This window comes from Triticum urartu, chromosome 2A, assembly GCF_056163025.1.
Source record: "Triticum urartu cultivar PI428250 chromosome 2A, HENAU_Tu73, whole genome shotgun sequence".
Taxonomy (NCBI): domain Eukaryota; kingdom Viridiplantae; phylum Streptophyta; class Magnoliopsida; order Poales; family Poaceae; genus Triticum; species Triticum urartu.
This window is the reverse complement of record NC_141874.1, coordinates 37,616,356-37,639,984: the sequence shown is the minus strand read 5'-3', so window position 1 is coordinate 37,639,984 and position 23,629 is coordinate 37,616,356. Positions and strand designations below refer to the sequence as shown.

Genomic DNA, 23,629 nt, shown 5'->3' with positions numbered 1-23,629 from the left:
CCGAAGCAGAGAGTGCTGCCATGGCGGGGAAGGTCCACCGGTCTCGAGTTTCATCTACACCTACACGCTGCGGTTGTCTTCGCTCGATCGGCTCCTTGGTCCCCGGCACCGCCGGCCTCCATGGCGGGCCGCTCCCGTAGCACCGTGGCGTCCTCCTCATGCGCTTAGACCTGCTCTCCAGCCCATGCCACGGGCTCCCTTTGCTAAGCCGCGACTGCTTCTTGGACTGAGCATGCGCGTGCCTGTGGGCTGTGGCCGACGCTGGCCGGACGTCGGCAAGAAGGTAGCAGGATCTGCCGAACACAAAAAGGAAAATGTGCGAGGGCCTATAATATAAAGAGATAAACTGTGGTGGTACACTTGGCTGCGACCAGGAAGAATAGATATGACCTTGAGTTTGACGTCGGTCTGCAACTGTGCAAGAGAGCAAGCCCCGGTCGTCAGGTAGGAGGGAAGGGGGTACCATAATCCTGCCTCGGTTCCCTGGAGCTTCCCATGATGACGGAGGCAAGCCGGCGCTTGGCTCGACCAGGTGGATCCAATGTTGCATCTCAAGGAGATATATGATGGGAAGAGGAGAAGGCTTGCTTGCAGTGAATGGGAAAAGACAAAGACTCCACTAAACACCGGTAATGGTTGGCACTAAGATGATTGCATTGATAGTGGGCAATCGTGGGGAAAAAACTCGGTTCGCCTGCGACGTGATCACTTGTGCATGCTGGGCAAGGAGAGGCATTATTTCTTTGTGAGAAGTGAGGAGGTGGAAGAGGAAGGGAAAGAGATTGTGCATGCTGTGACACGGGAATAGGAAGGGAAGACGACCACACAAAAATTTGGACGCATTCATCAGTTTCCTGTATTGTCCATCGTGAATAATAATGGGCTGCATGTTGATGGAGTAATGGGCTGCAGTGCTTGCTATTTAAAAGAAAACTGAGTGCAGAGAGAATAGGAATAGACTGCGCTCAGGAAAAAAAAGAATCAGAGCATGTCAGCTTGGTTGTTGACCACTGCTGATGTGGCAGATTTTTGTAAAACTGAACGCAGATGTGGATGGTGTGCATGTAGAGAGAATTGCTACTAGTGGGGATCAACTTCTTAAGAATGTAAGATATGTTTGCATGTTGAGTGGATATTTTCATGTGCATGAATGCATGTTGTGGTAGGCCTTTTGCCATGCATGTTGCTTGATGATCTGACATGCTTGCATGTTGAGAGAAATATGTTAGTGGGGGCTAGCTATTTAGATATAGAAGATGATGCACAGCCCGGCCCACGGAAAAGAAGGAGAAAAAATATGATCCAGTTCCAGTCGCGTTTGACTGTTCTGGGCCATCTCCTGGGCATGCGCCACCTTCTCCGATTTCTCCCACCCAACTACTTCTCCTAGATTCTCTCTCAAAAAAAAAACTACTTCTCCTAGATGTTGCTCAAAAAAAAAAAACTACTTCTCCTAGATTTTTTGAGAACTACTTCTCCTGGTTCACTCGTTCCTCCGGTCGAACACCTCTGAAACCTGCGAGATGGGAGGAGAAGGCGGGCTCCCGTGGTGGCTGCCCACCATCGGGTGCTCGCCGCCACCGTCGTCATCCGGCTCCTTCGCCGGAACCCTCGCCTTCCTCCTCCTCTCGCCGTGCCCGCAGCGCGCGCTTCTCGGCGCCATCGACCTCCTCTTCCTCGCCGCATCGCTCGTCCTCGCCGCCCTCTGCCGCCGTGGCGCCAACGGCGCGTCCCCTGAAAAGGATCCGCTGCTGCCCTCACCGACGCCGGACGTGCCGGTCCGGGCCACCGGCCGGCACGCCGTTGCCCTCGGTGCCTCCGCGGTCACCTCCGCGGCGTCTGTCGTCCTCCTCGCACTCGCGATCTTCCTCCTGCCGGCAGCAGGCACTACGCCGTGGCGCGTCGCGGGGTGCACCTTCCTCGCCGCCCACTGCGCCGCGCACGCCGCGGCCGCGTGGACCGTGCTCGCCTCGGCGAAACGAGCCTCCGCTCACCCTTGGCACCTCCGCGTGTTTTGGGTCGCCACCGCCCTCGGCGCCGTGCTATTCTCCGTCTCCGCGGCCCTCCGCTGCGCCGACGGCTCGCCGCTCCTCCCCGACGACGTCCTCGCCTTCGCCGGCCTGCTCGTGTCGCTTCCTCTCGCGTACGTGGCCATCACCACCTGCACAGCGCGTGATGAAGAGGCCGCCGAACAGGACCAGAACCCCAGCGCGGCGGTGGCGGCGACGCCGTACGTGACCGCGTCGTTCCTCTCGCGCGCGACCTTCAGCTGGATCAACCCGCTGGTCTCCAAGGGGCACGCCAACGAGTCCCTCGCCGACACCGACGTCCCGCCGGTGTCGCCGGACCACCGCGCCGAGTCTGCGTACGCTCTTCTCGCGTCCAACTGGCCGGCGGCAGCGCGAGGGTGGCGGAGCCCGGTGGGCGTCGCGCTGTGGCTGTCCTTCTGGCCGCAGTTCCTGCTCATCGCGGCGCTGGGGCTCGTGCAGCTGGCGGCCATGTACGTCGGCCCGTCGCTCATCGACCGGTTCGTCGAGTTCATCCGCCGGGGCGGCACGCCATGGGAGGGCCTCCGGCTGGTCGCCATCCTGATCGCCGGCAAGGCGGTCCAGACGCTGGCGTCGCACCACTACAACTTCCAGGGCCAGCTCCTGGGCATGCGCATCCGCGGCGCGCTGCTCACGGCGCTGTACCGCAAGTCGCTGCGGCTGTCCACCGGCGCGGCGCGCGCGCACGGCGCGGGCGCCATCGTGAACTACATGCAGGTGGACGCGTCGATGGTGTCCGGCGCCATGCACGGGCTGCACGGCCTGTGGCTGATGCCGCTGCAGATTGCAGTAGCCCTGTTCCTCCTGTACGCGTACCTCGGCCCCGCCGTGCTCATGACGCTCGCCGTGATCTTCGGCGTCATCGTGGTCACCGCGTTCGCCAACAAGCTCAACCTCGGCTACCAGTTCAAGTTCTTCGGCGCCCGCGACAGCCGCGTCAAGGCCCTGACCGAGATGCTCGGCAACATGCGCGTGATCAAGCTGCAGGCGTGGGAGGAGACCTTCGGCGGCAAGGTGCGGGAGCTCCGGCGGGCCGAGGTGGGGTGGCTGAAGAAGGTGATACTCTTCGTGTGCGCTACCAACGTGGTCTATTCCAGCGGGCCCATTGCCATGACAGTTCTCGTGTTCGGGACGTACCTCGCCGCCGGACGGGAGCTCGACGCCGGCAAGGTGTTCACGGCCACCGCCTTCTTCCGCATGCTCGAGGGACCCATGAGCAACTTCCCGCAGACGATCGTGATGTCCATGCAGGCGTTCGTGTCGCTCGGCAGGCTGGACAAGTTCTTGGCGGATGCCGAGATCGACACCATGGCGGTGGAGCGTCTTGGCAGTGATCCCGCCGGGGATGAGGTGGCCGTGAAGGTGCAATGTGGAGTGTTCGAATGGGACGTCCAGGGCGGCGATGGCGAGGAGAAGGATGTCGGAGGGGAGGAGCCGGTGCTGAAAGGGATCGAGGTGGAGGTGAGGAAGGGGGAACTCGCGGCGGTGGTCGGAGCGGTTGGCTCCGGCAAGTCGTCGTTGCTGTCCTGCATCATGGGAGAGATGCATAAGGTCTCCGGCAAGGTGAGTGCATGTACTCTTGTCTACTCCCTCTCATTTCAAAATAGTTGAAGTTCTAGTATTTTCCTAAGTCAAATATCTTTTAGTTTGACTGAGTTTATAAAAAATCCACAAAGATCTACGGTAATTTACCGGCTCAGTCTCTCGAAGATAATTTATAGTGGTAGGATGTGTGTTTTTGTGTTTATAGATCATAATAGAGCCTTTGATGATTTCTCAATTTCAAGATTTACCAACTCGCTCTCTCAAAGTTACTCATAGTGGTAAGGTGTGAGTTTATATGTTTATGGATCATAGGAGTGAGTGTTCGTATCAGGGCCCGCGTCTACATTGTGATCTACAAATATAATGAGAGTTTAAAGCACATATTTAATTGAGATTTCATTTCCATCATGGGAGATACACTCCTTGATATAGTAAGTTATTTTTCTTCTAGGGGCAAGAGTATCAATTAGGGTAAAAAACGCGTAGTTGGACTAGTCAAAACCACGAGTGCAAAGTAAACGAGAACAACTTAGTTTAAACTAAGGGATATTCTACTTTTCAGTGTAGTTGTTGTGTTCCTTTAGCATTGAAATATACAACACATAGTGTTATATCGTTTATATGCCTTACAACACTTCGCCATGTTGTAAGACACATAGGAGATTTAACACCTACTGTTAGATCGCTTAAAGAAAGGAAAACGTAAGGTAGGACCTCATTTTTGGTATCCCCAAAGTTCCTATGGAATTAATCATCTCTACGTGAATCTTCTGCTTCAAAATCAAAGTTGTACTAAAGCAGCGCCAATTAATATGATTGGCGGGAGTGAATTCTAAAAATAAACTGAGGAAAAGGTAGTTTGTTCCGTCGATGCAGCTGGGAGCTTTATTAGTCTTGGATCTGATGTCTTTTTCCCTGCGTGTTCGTGCCGCCTTCTCGCGGTATCCGACCAATTTGATATTTAGATTAGAAGCCGATCTGTCCAAAGACTTGACCCATGAATTTCCGATGTATCCTATGCAAACATCCTTGACCCGTAATGTGGATGCTAGTTGGATCCTGAAAGCTGTTGCCTGCTCTTGTACTCCGTCGCCTGTTTCTTGGTCCACCTTACTCAATACATTTCAATATTTGTGGTCGAGAAGAATCAAACAAGTAGTATGATAACCTAGAATCAAACAAGCAGGCAGGGCGTAGGCATGATTCCCTATCCTATAGAAATCGTAGACTAATGTATAAATAGTTAAATACAGAGGCATATGCCAGACGCATGTTCTCATACGGAATCCTCTGAACAGCGCAATCTGTTGTAAAATATGGCATGCATATGTCCTTCCTTCAGAGCTAGTACTCCAGAAGGCCAGAACGATGCTATGCCTTGTTGTAAAGTGTACAAATCCAAGAGGGCTGTAGAAAATTGTTGTGGACAGTTGAGAATTGCAGTACAACTTAGAAGACACTCCGGACACACTCTGTCTATGTATTTTCAGTTTTGGTTTTGGTTTGCAGATAAGCTCTGTTGGAATAGACGTTCAGTAGGAGAGCATGGATATTTGTCTAGGAAAAATTATCATACGGATAGTTAGCTCCATAAGCAGCCTGTCTTTTTCTTGCTACTTGGTCATACTTTGCCGATGATGATTTCAGTATTCAGGAGAAAAACCATGGAATTTTTACAATGGCACTGCATCTACTTCTTGAACTTGTCCATCGACAAGAGTAGCCTTTATCTGCTTCTTGTATTGTAGCCGAATTACATGTACACACAGCAGCATCACTATCTTCTTTTCAAATCAGTTTAATTACTTTTCTGCGTTTGCCAGCATCTGTCTTATTTATATATTTTTTGTCTTCAATATACATAGGTTAGCGTGTATGGGACCACGGCATGTGTCACTCAGACAGCTTGGATCCGGAATGGAACCATTCAAGAAAACATTTTGTTTGGACAGCCGATGAATGCAGAGACATACAAGAAAGTCATACATGCTTGTTGCTTACAAAAAGATTTAGAAATGATGGAGTTTGGCGACCAGACTGAAATAGGGGAGCGAGGGATCAACCTAAGTGGTGGCCAGAAGCAGCGCATCCAGTTGGCAAGAGCAGTTTATCAAGATTGTGATATATATCTCCTTGATGACATATTTAGTGCAGTTGATGCTCATACTGGCTCAACTATCTTTAAGGTAAAAAATCTATTGCTGCACGTCCTGTTTCTTTTCATGTACTGTTTCAGAATTCATATAGTTGATTAAGTTTGGGATAAATGCAACAATAACACAATTTAAATGTTCATGGGAAGCACCTGGAGAATATATTTTCAAATGATAAAGCATGATACCAGCTGCCACAGTATAGATGGTTTAGAAAATGTGCAGATATGGAAATTGAGATCTTGAGAAAAGTGCATTCGTGCGACATATTCGATTACTGAACAAAAAAGGATGCTGCATTTGGCCATCGAATTATAATTTTGTTGATACCGGTCATCAAATATCAGTTTCTTTTGTTCTTTCAAATCTTTTTTTTTCTAATGCTATTTATTTAGCTTTCTCATCACTACAGCAGTGCGAAAAGAAATAAAGGTTTGTGTGAAACTGAAAGTATAGGGCTATGACTAGAATATTGCTAGTATCTTAGCCAATTACTATTAAGTAGGACTAACAGGTAACCTTTCTCTGCAGGAATGTCTCAAGGGCCTACTCAAGAATAAGACTGTTTTGCTTGTTACTCACCAAGTGGATTTCTTGCGAAATGTGGATACTGTATTCGTAAGTTCCATTTTTCAACTGCGTGTATTGCTTTAGGAGGAAATAGAGTAGACATATATTCTTTCTGTAGAAAATAAGTGACTATGGTCCCTAAAAACTTTATTTGTATTTCTCAAATCTATTTTTAATTTTCTTTACCTGTCAACATTTTCCATACTTCATATACCATGCTGATGATATTGACAGATAACAGAGATGAAACTGCATTATGCAGGTAATGAAAAATGGGGCGATCATTCAGTCAGGGATCTATGGCGATTTGCTAGATTCATGTTCAGATTTTCTAGCTCTTGTTGCTGCTCACCACAGTTCCATGGAAGGGTCAGGGGTGCAAGGCCACACTGTTCAGAACACCGAGAATTCTCCAGCCACGGTTAACTCCAAACCCATTAAAGAAAACAGCAATACGACCGCTATTGCTCCGAGCAATGAAGCTGGTTCTTCTAAGCTAATTGAGGAAGAGGAAAAGGAGAGTGGCCAAGTGAGTTGGCATGTGTACAAGCTATACATCACACAGGCTTGGGGTTGGTGGGGAGTTCTGCTCATTCTAGCCATATCTGTGCTGACAGAGGGATCCAGAATGGCTAGCAACTACTGGCTGTCATATGAAACATCAGGAGGCACCATATTTGACATTTCCATGTTTCTTGGTGTCTATGCGTCAATAGTTTCTGCTTCGATTGTATTTCAGTTTATCAGCCTTCTTTTCATCGCCTTTTTGGGGCTTAAATCAGCGCAGGCCTTTTTCGGTAAGATGTTTAACAGCATTCTACGAGCTCCAATGTCATTTTTTGACACCACTCCTTCAGGAAGGATTCTAAGCCGGGTACGTCTTGTGAAGACACAGATTTTGTTTGTTACTGGTCATGTATACAATCTTTCGTTGAAGTCACCTGCCAAGTAGCATGGCCGTCAGCCATAGCGGTGCTTCCCTTGCTGCTATTGAACATTTGGTACCGGGTATAATTCAGCTACTACAATACATCTTAGAGGACTCATTCTTCATATTACCAGCCCCTAACTGAATAATGAGGAAGTTGATTCCTAACTTTTCTTTATGTTTCAGAATCGTTATATTGAAACATCCCGAGGGCTAACTCGTCTCCAAGGAGTCACAAATGCACCAGTTATTGATCACTTAACGGAGACCATTTTGGGTGCTCCAACTATAAGGTGCTTTGGGAAGGAGGATGGATTTTACCAAACAAACTTGGACAGAATTAATTCAAATTTGCGTATGTCCTTCCATAACTACGCAGCTAATGAGTGGTTTGGATTTCGCCTGGAGCTAATTGGCACTCTTGTGTTGTCCATAACTGCTTTTCTCATGATCAGCTTGCCTAGCAATTTCATCAAGAAAGGTATTATTAAGTCTCCATTAATTGAGTATTTATAGAATTGCATTTCATAGGGCCGAGTATACTTTATGATCATCATGTTCTATATGTTTTCTTGGTCTAAATTTACTTGTTTTCTCAAATCTGATATCAATTCTGTAGAAAATTGAATCTTGTGCCAATTCTTATTAAGCATTGAGGGCATGTCCAAATCACCAGGGTCACGAATAGAGAACTCCGATTTATGAATTGGAGTCAGTGAATCACAATTATTAGATTCTTCAATTGGTGGCCGGATTCGCAAACCGGAGAGATTCCATCAAACTAGATTCTTAGAAGTGATGGGCAGTGAACCGAGCAAACTAAATCTGCAACTCTCATGTTACTCAAGAACAAGTCTACTCATTTAGCATAGAAACTAACTTCGTTAATTGTCTATACAAAGGAACTATTCTAGTTTGATTATGTGAAATGTTTATTAGAGGGGGAAGCCCGGTGCACGTAGCTCCCGCTTGCGCAGGGTCCGGGGAAGGGTCCGACCACTTTGGATCTATAGTACACAGCCTTTCCCTTCATTTCTGCAAGAGGCTGTTTTCAGGATTTGAACCCGTGACCTCATGGTCACAAGGCAACAGCTTTACAGCTGCACCAAGGCTTCCCTTCCCCAGACCCTGCACAAGAGTTTCTTAACGCACATAATCGTAGCACATTCATATCTGTGATAAACTAACTCGTGCAACAGCTATGTTCGTGGACTAGCTAGTTGGTAGCAATTACCAATTGAGATATGAAACCAGCCTAACACTTGTTGATTGTGACACAACATTAATTAATGATTGGGCTAAGCCTTTTCTGGTGTACTTGAAGTCTTGAACCAACAAGACAAGTTTAGTGCTAGCTGTTCTGTGTACCATAAGAAGTGAAGAAGTGCTTGCTTGGTTCAGTGGCAAAGATTTTGGCCCTGTTCAAGAATTCGTCTGATTAAGCAGTTAACTTGCCGATTAGTCCCTACTCGTAGGGTCACCGAGTAGCCGATAAACTGATAAATCGTCCGAATAGATTAAATGGCAAATTAGCCTATTAATCCCCTACACGCCAGCCAACTAAGCGGCTACCAGTTAACGATTTCCTTAACAATGGATTTTGGACTGGTGAACATAGGAACTGGACAAATTTTCTTAATGTTTGTTATTCAGGCACTGTATAGTTAGTTCTTTGTGACCTTCAAATGCATCAGGTCATCCCGTCATTGATATTTACTGTTTCTGATGTAGAATTTGTCGGCATGTCCCTTTCCTACGGCCTTTCTCTCAATTCCTTGGTGTACTTTGCAATTTCAATAAGTTGTATGCTAGAAAACGATATGGTCTCGGTGGAGAGGGTGAATCAGTACAGCGCTCTTCCTTCTGAGGCAGCATGGGCAGTGTCAGATTGTCTCCCCTCGGCAAATTGGCTGCAGCGAGGAGATATTGACATAAAGGATCTAGAGGTCAGTTTTTTTTTCTTTGTTGATTCTTCCTTTAGCAAGTGTTTCTTATCACTATTATTTTCTAGGTGATTGATAAAAGTTAGCCACAAAATACTATTCTTTTCAGGTTAGGTATCGACCAAACACACCTCTGATTTTGAAAGGCATTACGATAAGCATCCGCAGTGGAGAAAAGATAGGAGTTGTGGGAAGGACCGGCAGTGGCAAGTCAACCTTAGTCCAGGCATTGTTCCGGCTTGTGGAGCCTGCAAAAGGCCAGATTGTCATCGATGGAGTAGATATTTGCACTTTGGGTCTTCATGATCTGAGGTCTCGCTTTGGCGTGATTCCTCAAGAGCCTGCGCTCTTCGAAGGAACCGTGAGAAGCAACATTGACCCAATTGGGCAGTATTCTGAGGCCGAGATATGGCAGGTACAGTACAGGTTATATAGCCGCTGTGTGTTTCACTACATAAACTTCCCATTTGATACGCCGAGTAATCCATGTGTTCTATTGTTCTTAATGTGATTGTTCCTATGCAGGCCCTTGAGTGCTGCCAGCTAAAAGACACTGTAGCTGCAAAACCTGAGAAGCTTGATGCACTAGGTATGCTAATTACACGGGAATCTCGATTCTATGCAGAACATACGACTAAGTGATAGTACAATGCAAAATAGTAGTCTAGGCTTTATAATATCTAGAATCACTACGTTTGTGGTATGATCCTATAGTGATCCTGATCTTGAAATACACAAATTCAATCCTTGCATAGATACAGGTCCATCAAATGGTAATGTATTTTGCAGCAGGGAACCAAATGACGTTGTTATTATAGGTTAATGCACAAATTTGATGATTTTCAGTGCAGTCTAGGCAATCATTTCCTATTCTTTGGTAATAACAGCGGACAAATACTTGTTGCTTGTTGTTTTGTAGTTGCCGACATGGGGGATAACTGGAGCGTGGGACAGAGGCAGCTTCTCTGCTTCGGCCGAGTCATACTGAAGCGCAGTCAGATCTTGTTCATGGATGAGGCGACCGCTTCTGTCGACTCCCAGACGGACGCGGCCATCCAGAGGATCATCCGGGAGGAGTTCCGGGAGTGCACCGTCATCAGCATTGCTCATCGTGTCCCGACCGTCATGGACAGCGACAGAGTTCTGGTGTTGGATGCAGGTAGGCTGTGGCTTTACACGGATGACCTACTTCTAGCTTCTACCACAGTGGTTTCCCAACAAGGAAATTGCGCTTCTGTTTGAATTCTGAATGTATTTTACTGTTTCAGGGTTAGTGAAAGAGTTTGATGCTCCATCCAAGCTGATGGGAAGGCCATCGGTTTTCGGGGCTATGGTTCAGGAATATGCGAACCGCTCTTCTAGCGAGCAGGCAACCCATGGATGATGCACATGTCTTGGTGGCAAAGCCGAATAATGTAGATTGAGATACAAGCGGCAGAAGTTTAGGCATATAATTAGGGGTGTGATAGATGATTTCTAGAGGAAAATGTGGTATGTTTTGCTGCCATATGTGTAAAATCAAAAGAGGAAGGAATGTCTCTTATTCAAAGTAAAAGAAAACCCACTTCATGCATATTTTCACACAAAGGTGTTTTTTCTCCTAGACATATACATATATTACTGAGAACATAGTTTTCTCTAATGAAGAAGATATTTTTTTATTTGTTAATTTCATGCTTTTTGCTTACATTCAGTTCGTTGACTTTGTGACGATAAATTGTGAGGTATTATGACTGCATTTGCATGCTCTGTAGAAGCATTTTCTGTTCCTTCCAGGGTACATGCGTTTTATAACTGCTCACACTAAAATTTTGACCAGAGGTAATCTAAAGAAAATACAACATTTTACAAAATACATGATTTTTTATAAATGGATGCGTGAACACTTCTAAATTTCATGAACAATTTTTTAAAATCATCAACAGTTCTAAAAATTACATTAATAGTTTTATCTGTTAACACACATTTTTAATTATATAAACATTATTTATACAATCTGTGAACATTTTAAAATCCATTGAATATCTAACTTGGCACGCTTGTTTTTGCTTTCTATTTTTACACCCAATGCCCAGCTTCTATACACAATATACACAATATATCCCCACATGGAGGGTCCCAGACACAATATACACAATTCTGCTGAAAGTGATACCAGTCCAGTATTTCTCTCTCTCCCTAGATCTGGATGAGTCGGCACTGGGTACCTGCCCGTATCAGGTGTCTCCGTGCGCTCGACGTCCTCTCGGAAAAATACATCACAATAGCGCTCCCTACTTTAAGAATAGACGAAGTTTCAAAGCACAGTGACATGGTGTTTTCAGAAATGTTACAACCATTGTGCCCACAAATTACCGTGATTCAAAAATATTTGCCACACTAGAGATATTTTACTTAACTTAACCTTGTACACGCCTATAGAGCTATAGGATTTAAAATTCCACATATTTAATATCTATGAACTCATATTATTTCACGGACATGTTCACTACGCTAAAGATGTTGCCCTTGCATTTGCGAGAGCCACATTCCTAGTTAGTATGAAAGGAAATCAATCCTTGTGCCTCATTGAAGTATCTTTGAGGTAATGGCTAGATGCTGGAGATTGCTCGTGCTTGGAGAGCAGGTCGATGACATCTTTGATAGATGGACGGTCGTCACGCGCTGTCTCGACACATGTTAGCCCGGTGATCATGACACGCTCCATCTGCCGCCACCACTGATTCAACTCCCCTCTCAGCCGCTCATCCACCATCTCGAGGATGGCTTTTCTGCTGTGAGACTCCGTGACGGCCGCGATGAGGGTGTTCCGGTGTGCTGCCGTTCCCGGGACAGACGGTCTCACGCCAGTGGCCACCTCTAGCAGCACCAACCCAAAGCTGTATATATCAGAGGCAGAGCTCAGCGTGCCGAGCTCGATGTACTTGGGGTCCATGTAGTCCGTACTCCCGATAACGGTTGTCCGAGGAGTACCCCCGCCTCCATGGCGGATGACCTGTCTTACGAGTCCAAAGTCGCCGAGCTTGGCCTCAAAGCCCTCTCCCAGCATCACGTTGCTGGGCTTTATGTCCCGGTGCAACACGTACCTCTTTGTTGAGTCATAGGCACCATTGTGGAGGTAGTCAATGGCGGCTGCGATACCGAGAAGGATATTGTACCTCTGCGGCCATGTCAATATTCTCCCACTAGCGCCGCCATCATGGAGATGGTCGCTGACGCTACCGTTGGGTTCGAGCTCGTAGACGAGCACCAACCGGCCACCATCGTCGCACCATCCGATGAGCCGTAGGAGGTTCTTATGGCGCAGCTGGCATATGGTCTCGATCTCATGCACGTAGTTCTTCCGGTTCTGCTTCAATGTTGGCTGCCGCATCTCCTTCACCGCCACCTCCCGCAGGTCTGGCACAAGTAGCAACCCTCTGTACACGTCACCGAAGGAACCCTTGCCGATCTTCCTATCTTGCGAGAAGTTGTCTGTCGCCGCTACCAGCTCAGAGTAGGAGAATTTTCTTGCAACTTTGATTTTTTTCCATGATTGAATAACATGGTTAGTTGGTACTGATCGAGTGACTTTTCTAATTAAATAAATAAAATCCATGATACATATATTTACCTTGCAAACAATTTCCATCGAGGCACCGTCTTGGCCTTTTCATAAATTTAGTATAGAGAAGAGCGAGAAGAGCCGCTAGTAAACCGGCTAATAAAACTGCCGAAACAGCTAGGAATATCACCCACATTTTTGTCTCTGTGTGAGATGGATCTGTTAGAAAAATAACAATCGATTATTGTCTTATTTTTGGTGCTAAATTGTAAGGTCATTACAAAAACATAAATCTAGCTTAACTATAATTCTAACAATTTACCCTACAGAAAACTTCAAAACTGCAAACAATTTCTGTCGAGGCACCATCCATTTTCCCTCCTGAAACATTGGCTTGGCTCATATATTAAGCTAATTCTTTTAGGCTCGCCAAACTCTCTAAACCATCATGTCCCGGTTTGCCAACCATTATGATGGAAAATTTGTTGTTGTAAAATGTTAGAATATGAATCCAAAATCATGTAGTTTATACACACATTCTTACAAAAAGTATGACGTCTACAAACTATGCAAAGAAAAGAAAGATATTTACCGTGTACATCACAAATGTTAATATTTTGTAACCAATATATACACAAATATACTTCATCCTGTAAACTACATGTATTAAAAAAATTCAAAATTTTAGGACTTGTCAGCATAATTTTGTTCTGCATGAACCGATCGGTGGGTGTGAGAACTGGGGAAGGAGGAAATTACTCCGGGGTATGGTACTTTTAGAGGTTAAGGCTTAGTTTTAGGTCGCTAAATGATGTTGTGATGTGATTATTTTATGAAATACTATGAAATTTTTCCAAGAAGAAAAAGTACTATTCAAACAACCACTAAAATAGGAGGAAATGGGTTGGGTAAACGGGATTATGATTAACAAGACTCCATCGTGTTATCAAACACAAGCTAATTGATCCGAACTAGTAGCTTCACTGGGAGTGAATTTCTTCCTTTTTTCAAATTTATTCCTCTTTCTCACATAACCAAAATTTTAATTGAAAAAGTAATAACACTCAAATCACATTTAAACATCAATCTAATTAACAATATGGATTTCAACATGGTCCCCTCAATCTCAGCTCTAAGATCTTAAGAAGCATGATGTGTGGCAATTGAAGATGAAGACAATTGGCCGAACGGACGTGAGAGTCGATTCAGGTGCACGTGATGACGTGATGTTGCCATGCAACATTGGCAAGGTGTCACATTTTGTGATGGACCAGCAGTAAACTAGCTAGTCCACATACATATACGCTAGAACAGAAGTTTTTTTTTATTCTCACGGCATAGGGATAAGATCGATAATAATGCAATCAAGACCCTTGATTGGTGATGTGTAATGTTCTAGAAGGAGGTTGATCGGATGGGGTCCACACCAACAAGAGGCTAGAGTGATGAGAATGTCACATCACATTAGGGATGGTTATACTTGGTTAAGTTTATTAATTAAGTTATTGCCTATATGCAAAATAAAATATCTAATTACATTTCAAACCGTGGGAGTAAATCAATAGATGAAAACATCAAGTTCGACATGTGGTTATTTGGGTTGTGCTATCTTTTTCTGAAGAAAAATAAAATAGAAGAATATGTAGGAGATCTACATTAGTGAAGAAGGAAAAAAACAACTAAATTCAGATTAAGAGGATATAAACTTGGGTTTTGAGTTTTAACATTGTCTATCGGTAAAGAGGCTAAGCTAGAGACATGAGAATGTCGCATAATTTTTGGGATGAGTATAGTTGGTTAGGTTTATCCTAGTGATGTTTAGATTAATATACAAGCCATTATAGTGTGCTGGGTCGTTTTGGTATGGACAAAAATGAAGTTAATACACAAGCCATTATAGTACTGAAATATATATACTTAAGTACGCCAATGACAGGAGGATGCAAAAGCTTTATGTTTTTATTAGTCTCTGCCGTGTGATCAATTATGCGATCTCGACTCTTGGTACGTGATGTGTGCTGTTACTGAGCGAAGTCGAATGGCGTCCACACCAACAAATAGGCCACGTAAACTCACAAATTATTGGGGATAATCTCAACTTATTAGGTTTAGTGAAGATAGCTATTTATCCTACTATTTAAAAATCTAGCTTAACTATAGTTCTAACAGTTTACCCTGCACAAAATTTCAAATATATAGGAAGTCCATTTTTCCCTCCTGAAACATTGGCTTGGCGCATATATAAGCTAATTCTTTTAGGCTCACCAAACTCTCTAAATCATCATGTTGCCAATCTTTGTGAAGGAAAATTTGTTGTTGTAAAATGTTAAGATATGAATCCAAAATCATGTAGTTTATACACATATTCTTACAAAACGTATGACCATCTACAAACTATGCAAATAAAATAAAGATATTTACCGCTACATCACAAATGTTAATATTTTGCAACCAATATATGCACACATATTTTACTCCATCATGTAAGCTACATGTATTAAAAATTTCAAATTTTATTGGATTTGTTACTATAATTTTGTCCTTACATAAGCTAGTCGATGGGTGTGAGAATGGGGGAAGAGAAAATTGCTCTTGTGTTTGATACTTTGAGAGGTTAAGGCTTAGTTTTAGGTAGCTAAATGATGTTGTGATGTGATTATTCTATAAAATAGTATGAAATTATCGCCACACAACCACTATAAATAGGAGGAAATGGGTTGGGTAAACAGGATTATGATTTACAAGAATCTACTGTAATATTAGACATAGTTTATGTGAGCCAAAAGAATTGTGAGCCAAGCCAGTAGCTTCATTGGGAGTGAATTTCTTCCTTTCTTAAAATATGTTCTTCTTTCTCACATAAACAAAATTTAAATGAAAAAGTAATATCACGGAAATTGCATTGAAAAATCAATCTAATTAACAATATGGATTTCATCATGGTCCCCTCAATCTCAGCTCTAAGATCTTAGGAATCATGATGTGGACTGGCAATTGAGCATGAAGACGATTGACCGTACAGACGTGAGAGCCGGGGCAGGTGCACATAATGGCATGATGTTGCCATGCAACATTAACAGGGTCGTACGTTTTGTCATGCACCAATAGGAAACCAACTAGTGCACGTACATATGGAAAAGAAGCTTTCTGTTTTTATTCTCGTGACTTAGGGATAAGATCGATAATAATGCAATCAAGACCCTTGCTTGGTGATGTGTAACGTTCTAGAAGGAGCTCGATCAGATGGGATCCACACCACCAAGGGGCTAGAGTGATGTGAATGTCGCATCACATTAGGGATGATTTATGATTATAGTTGGTTAGGTTTATTAGTTGAGTTTAGATTGCCACATGCAAAAGAAAACATCGAACTACCACAATCTAGAAAATACTCCCTCAATCCAAAAAATGTGTTGTGGCTGAACCAAAGCCACGACCCATTTTTTGGATTGGAGGAAGTATCAAATAAAATATCAGACCGGGGGATTAATTAATAGATGAAAATACATCAAATTTGACATGTGATTATTTGGGTTGTTCTATGTTTTTTTCAGAAGAATAATAGAGCAGAGCATGCAGGAGAGCTATATCGAGGGAAATGCAGCCAAATTCAGATTAAGAGGATTTAAAGTTGGCTGGTGAGTTTTAAACTTGTCTATTTGTAAAGAGGCCAGCTACAGACATGAGAATGTCACATCAATTTTGGGATGATTATAGTTGGTTAGTTAATACATAAGCCATTATAGTACTGAAAGATATATACTTAAGTACGCTGATGACAGGATGTTTTTATTAATTTCTGTCGCACGCGATCAATTATGGACTCTTGGTACGTGACGTCTGCTGTTTGTGAGCGAAGTCAAATGGCGTCTGCACCAACAAATAGGCTACACACATAAAGTGACAAATTATTGGGGATAATCTCAATTCATTAGGTTTATTGTCTTTTTGATAAAGGACCCTCCTAACTGGCGAACGTTCGCCAGCGGAGGTGGCACATGCGAACAATTCAATGGCAGTTATAGTTGTGATGAAGTGGGGAGAGGTGACATTTTCTTCAGAAGACATGACATTTTCTTCCCGAGAAGGCAATTTTCGTCTAAATAATGCGGTCATTTGATCCCGTTTTACAACTAAAACTGACGGTAAAAATGGTTCACTTGCCAGCCCCCTTACAGCGAACGTTCGTCGGGGACAATTACCGTTGATATATTGGTAAACCTTATGGGAAGATTAGAAATTCGTTCATGCAGCTGGTGTGACATCGTTAGATTTGAAGTGGGTTACCTGTGGAGTGGAAGGACCAAGCGAGCAGCTGGTGCGACTCGCAAAGGACACCGGTGGCCGCGGAGAACCCGACGGCGGCGTCCTGTACAAGGCCGGCGTCGTCTCTGAGATCCATGGTGGCGTTGAACTCGTACGTAGTGCTCGACTCGGACGCCAGCTCGGTTTTCCGAAGCGCCACCTTCATCACCTTGGACTCGCCGTCGTACGTGACGCTCGCCCACATGATCCCATGTAGGCTGAACGGCGGCAGGCTTCTGGTCCGGTTGGACCTGATGCCGTTGACGTCGACGCCGATGTGGTCGCCACCGCTGGCACCGTCCCCGTTCGAGGGATCCCAACCGTGGTTCCAGCGCGTGTCGAATTCGACAGCGAGGGTGTGCGGCGGGCGGCGCGAGTCGGCGGTCCCCGTGCTGTTGGGGTTGCTGAAGAGCCCGAGGAGGCCGCCGTCCGAGCCGGGTGGAGGGGTCGTCGCCGGGAAGGGCCCGAGGAAGAACGCCATGCCGTCGCCCCGTGAGAGGTTGTCCGTCCTGTCGCTGTCCTGGACGATGGCGAAGCGGAAGCTGGTGGTGAAGCTGGCCCTCCTGCCGGTGCGGTCGTCCCAGAGGCGCACGGGCTTTCGGTGCACGACGCGGCCGGTGAGGTTGGAGCTGTCGTCGGTGAGGATGATCCGGTCGCGGCCGGCGTAGGAGGCGTTGATGAATTTGAGCTGCTTGCGGTCCCTCGGGACAGTGAAGTCGTAGTCGAAGGACAGCGCGGCGGCGCGAGGAGTCGCGTAGGCGGCTAGAAATAAGATGTAGCAGCTGATCAGGTAGTACGTGGGTATGAGGATGCTTCTTGCATGGGCCATGGCTGCAGCTAGCTAGTGATCAGCACATATCATTTGGCTTGCTCATGCAGGACGATGCTGGGGGTGGAGAAGTATTTATTAGTTTGATTCAAGTATAGTGGACTAAGACCCTAGAGACAATTGCAAGCTTGACGAGGAATACTATTTGGATTAGTCAAGTCAAACGTTTATACATATAATAAATAAATGAAAGGATGCCTAAGAGAATATATAAATGGATTTGCTAATTCTTGTCTAGATGAGAATTAACAAAGTCCCCCGCAAAAAAAAGACAATTAACAAAGTCTAGTCTAGCTTTTACACTCCTTGATTAACCGAATAAAAAAGAAAAGAAAAAAAATCACTACAAATACTATGGTGAAATCCAACAGACGATACATAGTTATTTCTTATCTAGATGAGAGCTAAACACACCCAATTTTCCTCATGCCGTGCCGCCTCTAATTGGCATCCCTCTAAGCTTTGCCCCTCCCTCCTCACCCCCGTCTCTACCGCTCGCAGTGTCATCCCGTCTCCAGCAAGGTCCTGGCTTGGCCTTGCCACAATTGATGCTCACCGTTGGGCTCCTCACGTTGGCACCGTCTTCAGCGTCGGTGGAATCGACTGATGCTTGCAAAATTTTCAGGCACTTCATGTTTAGCAAATTCGAAAATGAAATGTATACCCCTCGAATTGGCATGTTATGATAGCTTCAACTATCTTCCTAGATCACCTCATTAGAAATCCCCATTTTGGGACCGACTCTTTAACAAAGATTAGCATGTTGGTACCATTTTTCATGTCAAAATTTGGCATTTTTTGCGGTTTATTTGATAGTATATTGAAGTCATTTAGTGCATATAATTAATTTTTGAACTACAAGAAAAGAAAAGGAATTCCAAACCTCAGGGTGCCAAGACTCGACTCTGAACAATATGGAGATTAATGGTTTTTAATTCTGAAAATGCAAACAAAGTCTTTAAAAACATGAAATTTGGCATGGTGGGGTTTCTACCCCTGTGTGGAAATACTTTTGGAAAATCTTGGTCCCACATAGATATTCAGTGTTTTTATGGCTAGCTTTTCATAATAAAATTCTTACCAGAGATAATCTTTGTAAAAGGCATCCTGTTAATAATATGACATGTCTATGTTGTGGTGAAAATGAATCAGTCCAACATTTGTTCTTTGATTTTATAGTAGCCCGAAAAATCTGGGAAGATATTGCTGAATCTTTTGGGAGTATCCCAAGGATATGGCTGAGTTATCTAGTTTTTGGAGTACTAATAATAAGAAATCTGTTGTAAATATTGCTTGTGTTGCTGTCATTTGGAGCATTTGGACCATGCGTAATGATATGTTATTTCAGGGCATGCCGTGGACAAGTACCCTTGTGATCTTGGGAAAAGCCAGCTCTTTACTACATCAGTGGAAGGTCCTTTGTGCGGGCGATCAGTCAATACTACTACTATGGCGCTGTCTCCTGCTCCTGGACCGTCGAAGAGGCGAGCTACTGCGAATCGCCTGGACCAGAAACTAGGAGATGGCATGGTGGTTGGACTAGGCAGCTTCATGCTGACAGCTCACTCGGGCTGATTCTGGAAAGCTAAGCTGATGTAATAGGCCTAGTTTATTTTTTCCCTCGTCTAGAAGTTGCAAAGAAGAGATGCTTAAAAAGTTTGCTCAGGCCCTGTGTGACTGAACCTATTTGCTTGTAACGCCCTCGATGCGGCTATATCTCCTACGTGTCAAAGCACGACTTAGAGGCATAACCGCATTGAAAGCAATGTCGCAAGTAAGGCAATCTTCACAACATCCCATGTTAATAGATAATAAAAGGGGAAGGTACATAGTTGGCTTACACTCGCCACGTCAAACAAAGTACATAAATAGCATTACATCATTCAAACACTCATGGCCCGACTACGGCGCCAAAATAAAAGATCAACCCAACATGCGACACGGTCCCGATCGCCCCAACTGGGCACCACTACTGATCATCAGGGAAAGACACATAGTAACGGCGTGAGTCCTCGTCGAACTCCCACTTGAGCTCAAGCGCGTCATCTTGAACAGAGTCATCAGGCCCTGCATCTGATTTGGAAGTAAACTGTGAGCCACAGGGACTCAGCAATCTCGCACCCTCGCGATCAAGACTATTTAAACTTATAGGTAAGGCAAGGTAATATGTGGAGCTGCAGCAAGCGACTAGCATATATGGTGGCTAACCTGTTTGCAAAAGAGAGCGAGAAGAGAAGGCAAAGCACGAACGAATAACTAGAGACCAACCTGCGACAAGCATTACTCCAACACCGTGTTCACTTCCCGGACTCCGCCGAGAAGAGACCATCACGGTAACTCACACAGTTGATTCATTTTAATTAAGTTAAGGTTCAAGTTATCTACAACCGGACATTAACAAATTCCCATCTGCCCATAACCACGGGCACGGCTTTCGAAAGTTCAAATCCCTACAGGGGAGTCCCAACTTAGCCCATGACAAGCTCTCACGGTCAACGAAGGAATAGACCTTCTCCCGAGACATTCCGATCAGACTCGGCATCCCGGTTCTACAAGACAACTCCGACAATGGTAAAACAAGTCCAGCAACACCACCTGCTGTGCCGACAAATCCCGATAGAAGCTGCACATATCTCGTTCTCAGGGCACACCGGATAAGCTAAGCGTACGGGAGCCAACGTAACCCAAGTTGCCAAGGGACGGCCCCGCACGGTGCTCTAGGTTGGACCAACGCTCAGAGGAGCACTGGCCCGGGGGTTTAAAATAAGATGACCCTTGAGTCCGCGAAACCCAAGGGAAAAGGCTAGGTGGCAAATGGTAAAACCAAGGTTGGGCATTGCTGGAGGAGTTTTATTCAAGGTGGACTGTCAAGGGGTTCCCATTATCACCCAACCGCGTAAGAAACGCAAAATCCGGGAACATAACACCGATATGACGGAAACTAGGTCGGCAAGAGTGGAACAAAACACTAGGCGACAGGCCGAGCCTTCCACCCTTTACCAAGTATATAGATGCATTAAGATAACAAGATAATATAATGATATCCCAACAAGTAAATAATGTTCCAACAAGGAACGGTCTCCAATCTTCACCTGCAGCTAGCAACGCTATAAGAGGGGCTGAGCAAAGCGGTAACATAGCCAATCAACGGTTTGCTAGGACATGGTGGTTAGAGGTTTGACATGGCAATTTGAGAGGCATGAAAAGCAAGTGGTAGGCATCGTAGCATAGGCATAGCAAAAGAGCGAGCATCTAGCAAAGCAAAGATAGAAGTGATTTCGAGGGTATGATCATCTTGCCTGCAAAGTTGTCAGAGTTGACTGGATCCTCGAAAGCAAACTCAATGGGCTCCTCGTTAACGAACTCGTCTACCGGCTCTACCCAAACAAGACAAACAAGCAAACGGAATACAATCAACCACGTGCAAAGCTCAAACAACATGACGCAAACATGGTATGCTATGCGGGATGCGATATACGATGCATATGCAAGATTTGACAAGGAATAAATGAACCTGGCCTCAACTTAGAAATCCAAGTGTGCCACTGTAAAGGTGAGATGAAATCGCTTGAAAACGATATAAAGATCACCGGAATCGGAGTCACGGTTTGGAAATGGCAAGCAATTCAAATATGACAACGGTCTGCGATATACAGCAAGTAGCCATCTAAATGCAACAAGTTAAGCATGCTACAGCACCCAAACATGACAACAAAATACATGGCAGGGATCCATTCATGATGCTTAACAAAAGATGAACACTGAGCTACGGCCAATTCATCCATTAACAGGTTCAAACAAGCATGGCAAAAATGCATTTGGTAAACAAATTTCAGACTTTGTGAAATTAACACTTGTCTGGAATTTCAGATCAGGTAGCACACTTTGGAGCATGAAAACTATATGCTACAGGGCCTGAACATGGCAAAGTAAAGCATGGCACGGAGCTACTCAAAGAGCTTAACAAAAGTCCCTTAGTGACCTTGAGCCAAAAGGGATCAGAAAAAACATTTGCAAGCATGTGAACAAGGCAAAAACATAAACAGATCACAGACTTGGTGAAAAACTGGTGCATGCAAAATCAGATATCAAGTAGGCATGTTTACGAGCTCGATGCACTCACTACAGAGCAAGTCATGACAATATAAGCATACACCCATCAAGAATACACATTATACAAGCTAGAAATGGAAAGAACAATAACATAACATGCACGGATCAACTATAACATCCTTGGCAAAATCGCTAACAAGTAGACAATCTGCCCAGATTCACGAAATAGCAAGAGTAGAGCTCGATTGACTCAAGCTAGGGTGCTCCATAATTGCAAACAAAGACATGGATGGATAGAGCACTTCAAGATTAACAAAACATCCTTACTGATCATCCTCAAAAGAGGCACGGATCACTAGGAAACAACATGAACATAAGGCATATTGATAAAATCAGTCCAAGGACTTAGTGGAATTACTAAGTCCCTGAAATCAGCATTAACGAATGCTCCACTTTGCAAGCTTGTGCTAGTCACCACACACATCACAAAAATACATGAGTTGCACCTCTGGAAAGATGGCAAAGCATATAACAAAACATATGTAGAGCTCAGGGGCATATCATGCACACAATAATCATGGCAAAAATGAGAAATAGCTATTTGGAGCAGCAGATCTGACAATTATCTCAAATAGCACTCTTCCAACAGCATTTCGGGCATCAAGATGAACTCAAATAAAAATGATGCAATGAGATGAAATGATGTACTCTCTGAGATGAACATTTTGATATGCTATATGCCCAAAACGGAGCTACAGATGCGGAGATACGACACGACGAACATAGCAAAATAATTAGGGTTAGGGACAAAAAAGTCAACCGAAGCAATTCCAGATCCAGATCCAGCCCGAGTGTACTGTAGCAGCGGCGCGGTTCCCGAGGTTCGACGGGAAGGTCGGCGCCGGAGTGGAAGAAGCTCGCCGGCGCGAGTGGGAGGAGGAGGCCGGAGCCGGCGAGGCGAGGATCCGGCGGTGCGGCGCGGCCTCCGGCGACATGGGGCGGCGGCGCGGCGAGGATCCGGCGCGGGGCGCCTTGGCGACGGCGGCGGGCGCTGCTGGTCGGCGAGGCGACGTGGCTGGGCTCGTCGGCTCGGTCGCCGGAGCCGAGAATGGCGGCGGCGGGGTGAAGGCGCGGGCGGCGACGCGCGCGTGGGCCGGGAGGGCTCTCCCCGGCCCCAGGCGGGCCCGCGCGGCGGCGATGTGGGCACCGGGCGGCGGCGAGTCAGGTGGTGCCACGTGGCGGCGGCGGCACGGGTCGGACAATGTCCGGCCCGCGGGAATATGTCCGGCGGGTGAGGGGAGAGAGGGGGCTAGGGTTTGCACGAGGATTTCGGGGGAGGACCTATATATAGGCAAAGAGGGAGCTAGGAGTGTCCAAAAGAGGTGCGGTTTTCGGCCACGCGATCGTGATCGAACGCTCTAGATGATGGAGAGGGTTTTGGGCCAAATTGGAGGGGTGTTGGGCTGCAACACACTCGAGGCCTTCTCGGTCCCTCGGTTAACCGTTGGAGCATCAAACGAAGTCCAAATGGTACGAAACTTGACAGGCGGTCTACCGGTAGTAAACCAAGGCCGCTTGGCAAGTCTCAGTCCAATACGGAAATGTTTAATCCCCACACATGAAAGAAAGGTAGAAATGCCCACCGGAGGAGAACGGAGCGCCGGAATGCAAAACGGACAATGGGGAAAATGCTCGGATGCATGAGATGAAC

The 23,629-nt window shown here is 45.5% G+C and overlaps 3 protein-coding genes across 3 annotated transcripts; 2 read left to right on the top strand and 1 right to left on the bottom strand.

Annotated features, from left to right (window-relative positions):
* Positions 1–1,451: 1,451 nt before the first annotated feature.
* On the top strand, positions 1,452–7,568 carry LOC125535296 (ABC transporter C family member 4). Its single transcript, XM_087542890.1, has 5 exons — positions 1,452–3,611; positions 5,459–5,779; positions 6,278–6,364; positions 6,579–7,324; positions 7,431–7,568. The coding sequence occupies exons 1-4, from the start codon at positions 1,524–1,526 to the stop codon at positions 7,266–7,268; spliced, it is 3,186 nt and encodes a 1,061-aa protein (XP_087399016.1). The 5' UTR covers positions 1,452–1,523; the 3' UTR covers positions 7,269–7,324; positions 7,431–7,568.
* LOC147983370 (ABC transporter C family member 4-like) lies at positions 7,431–10,856 on the top strand. The gene is made up of 6 exons (XM_087542888.1): positions 7,431–7,725; positions 8,976–9,190; positions 9,297–9,602; positions 9,713–9,776; positions 10,107–10,346; positions 10,456–10,856. Exons 1-6 carry the CDS (start codon positions 7,602–7,604, stop codon positions 10,569–10,571), a joined length of 1,065 nt encoding a protein of 354 aa, XP_087399014.1. The 5' UTR covers positions 7,431–7,601; the 3' UTR covers positions 10,572–10,856.
* A 332-nt stretch (positions 10,857–11,188) lies between these two features.
* On the bottom strand, positions 11,189–17,934 carry LOC125535294 (L-type lectin-domain containing receptor kinase IX.2). Its single transcript, XM_048698349.2, has 3 exons — positions 17,019–17,934; positions 12,801–12,950; positions 11,189–12,703 (listed from the first exon to the last, which is right to left on the bottom strand). The coding sequence occupies exons 1-3, from the start codon at positions 17,863–17,865 to the stop codon at positions 11,739–11,741; spliced, it is 1,962 nt and encodes a 653-aa protein (XP_048554306.2). The 5' UTR covers positions 17,866–17,934; the 3' UTR covers positions 11,189–11,738.
* Positions 17,935–23,629: the final 5,695 nt, after the last annotated feature.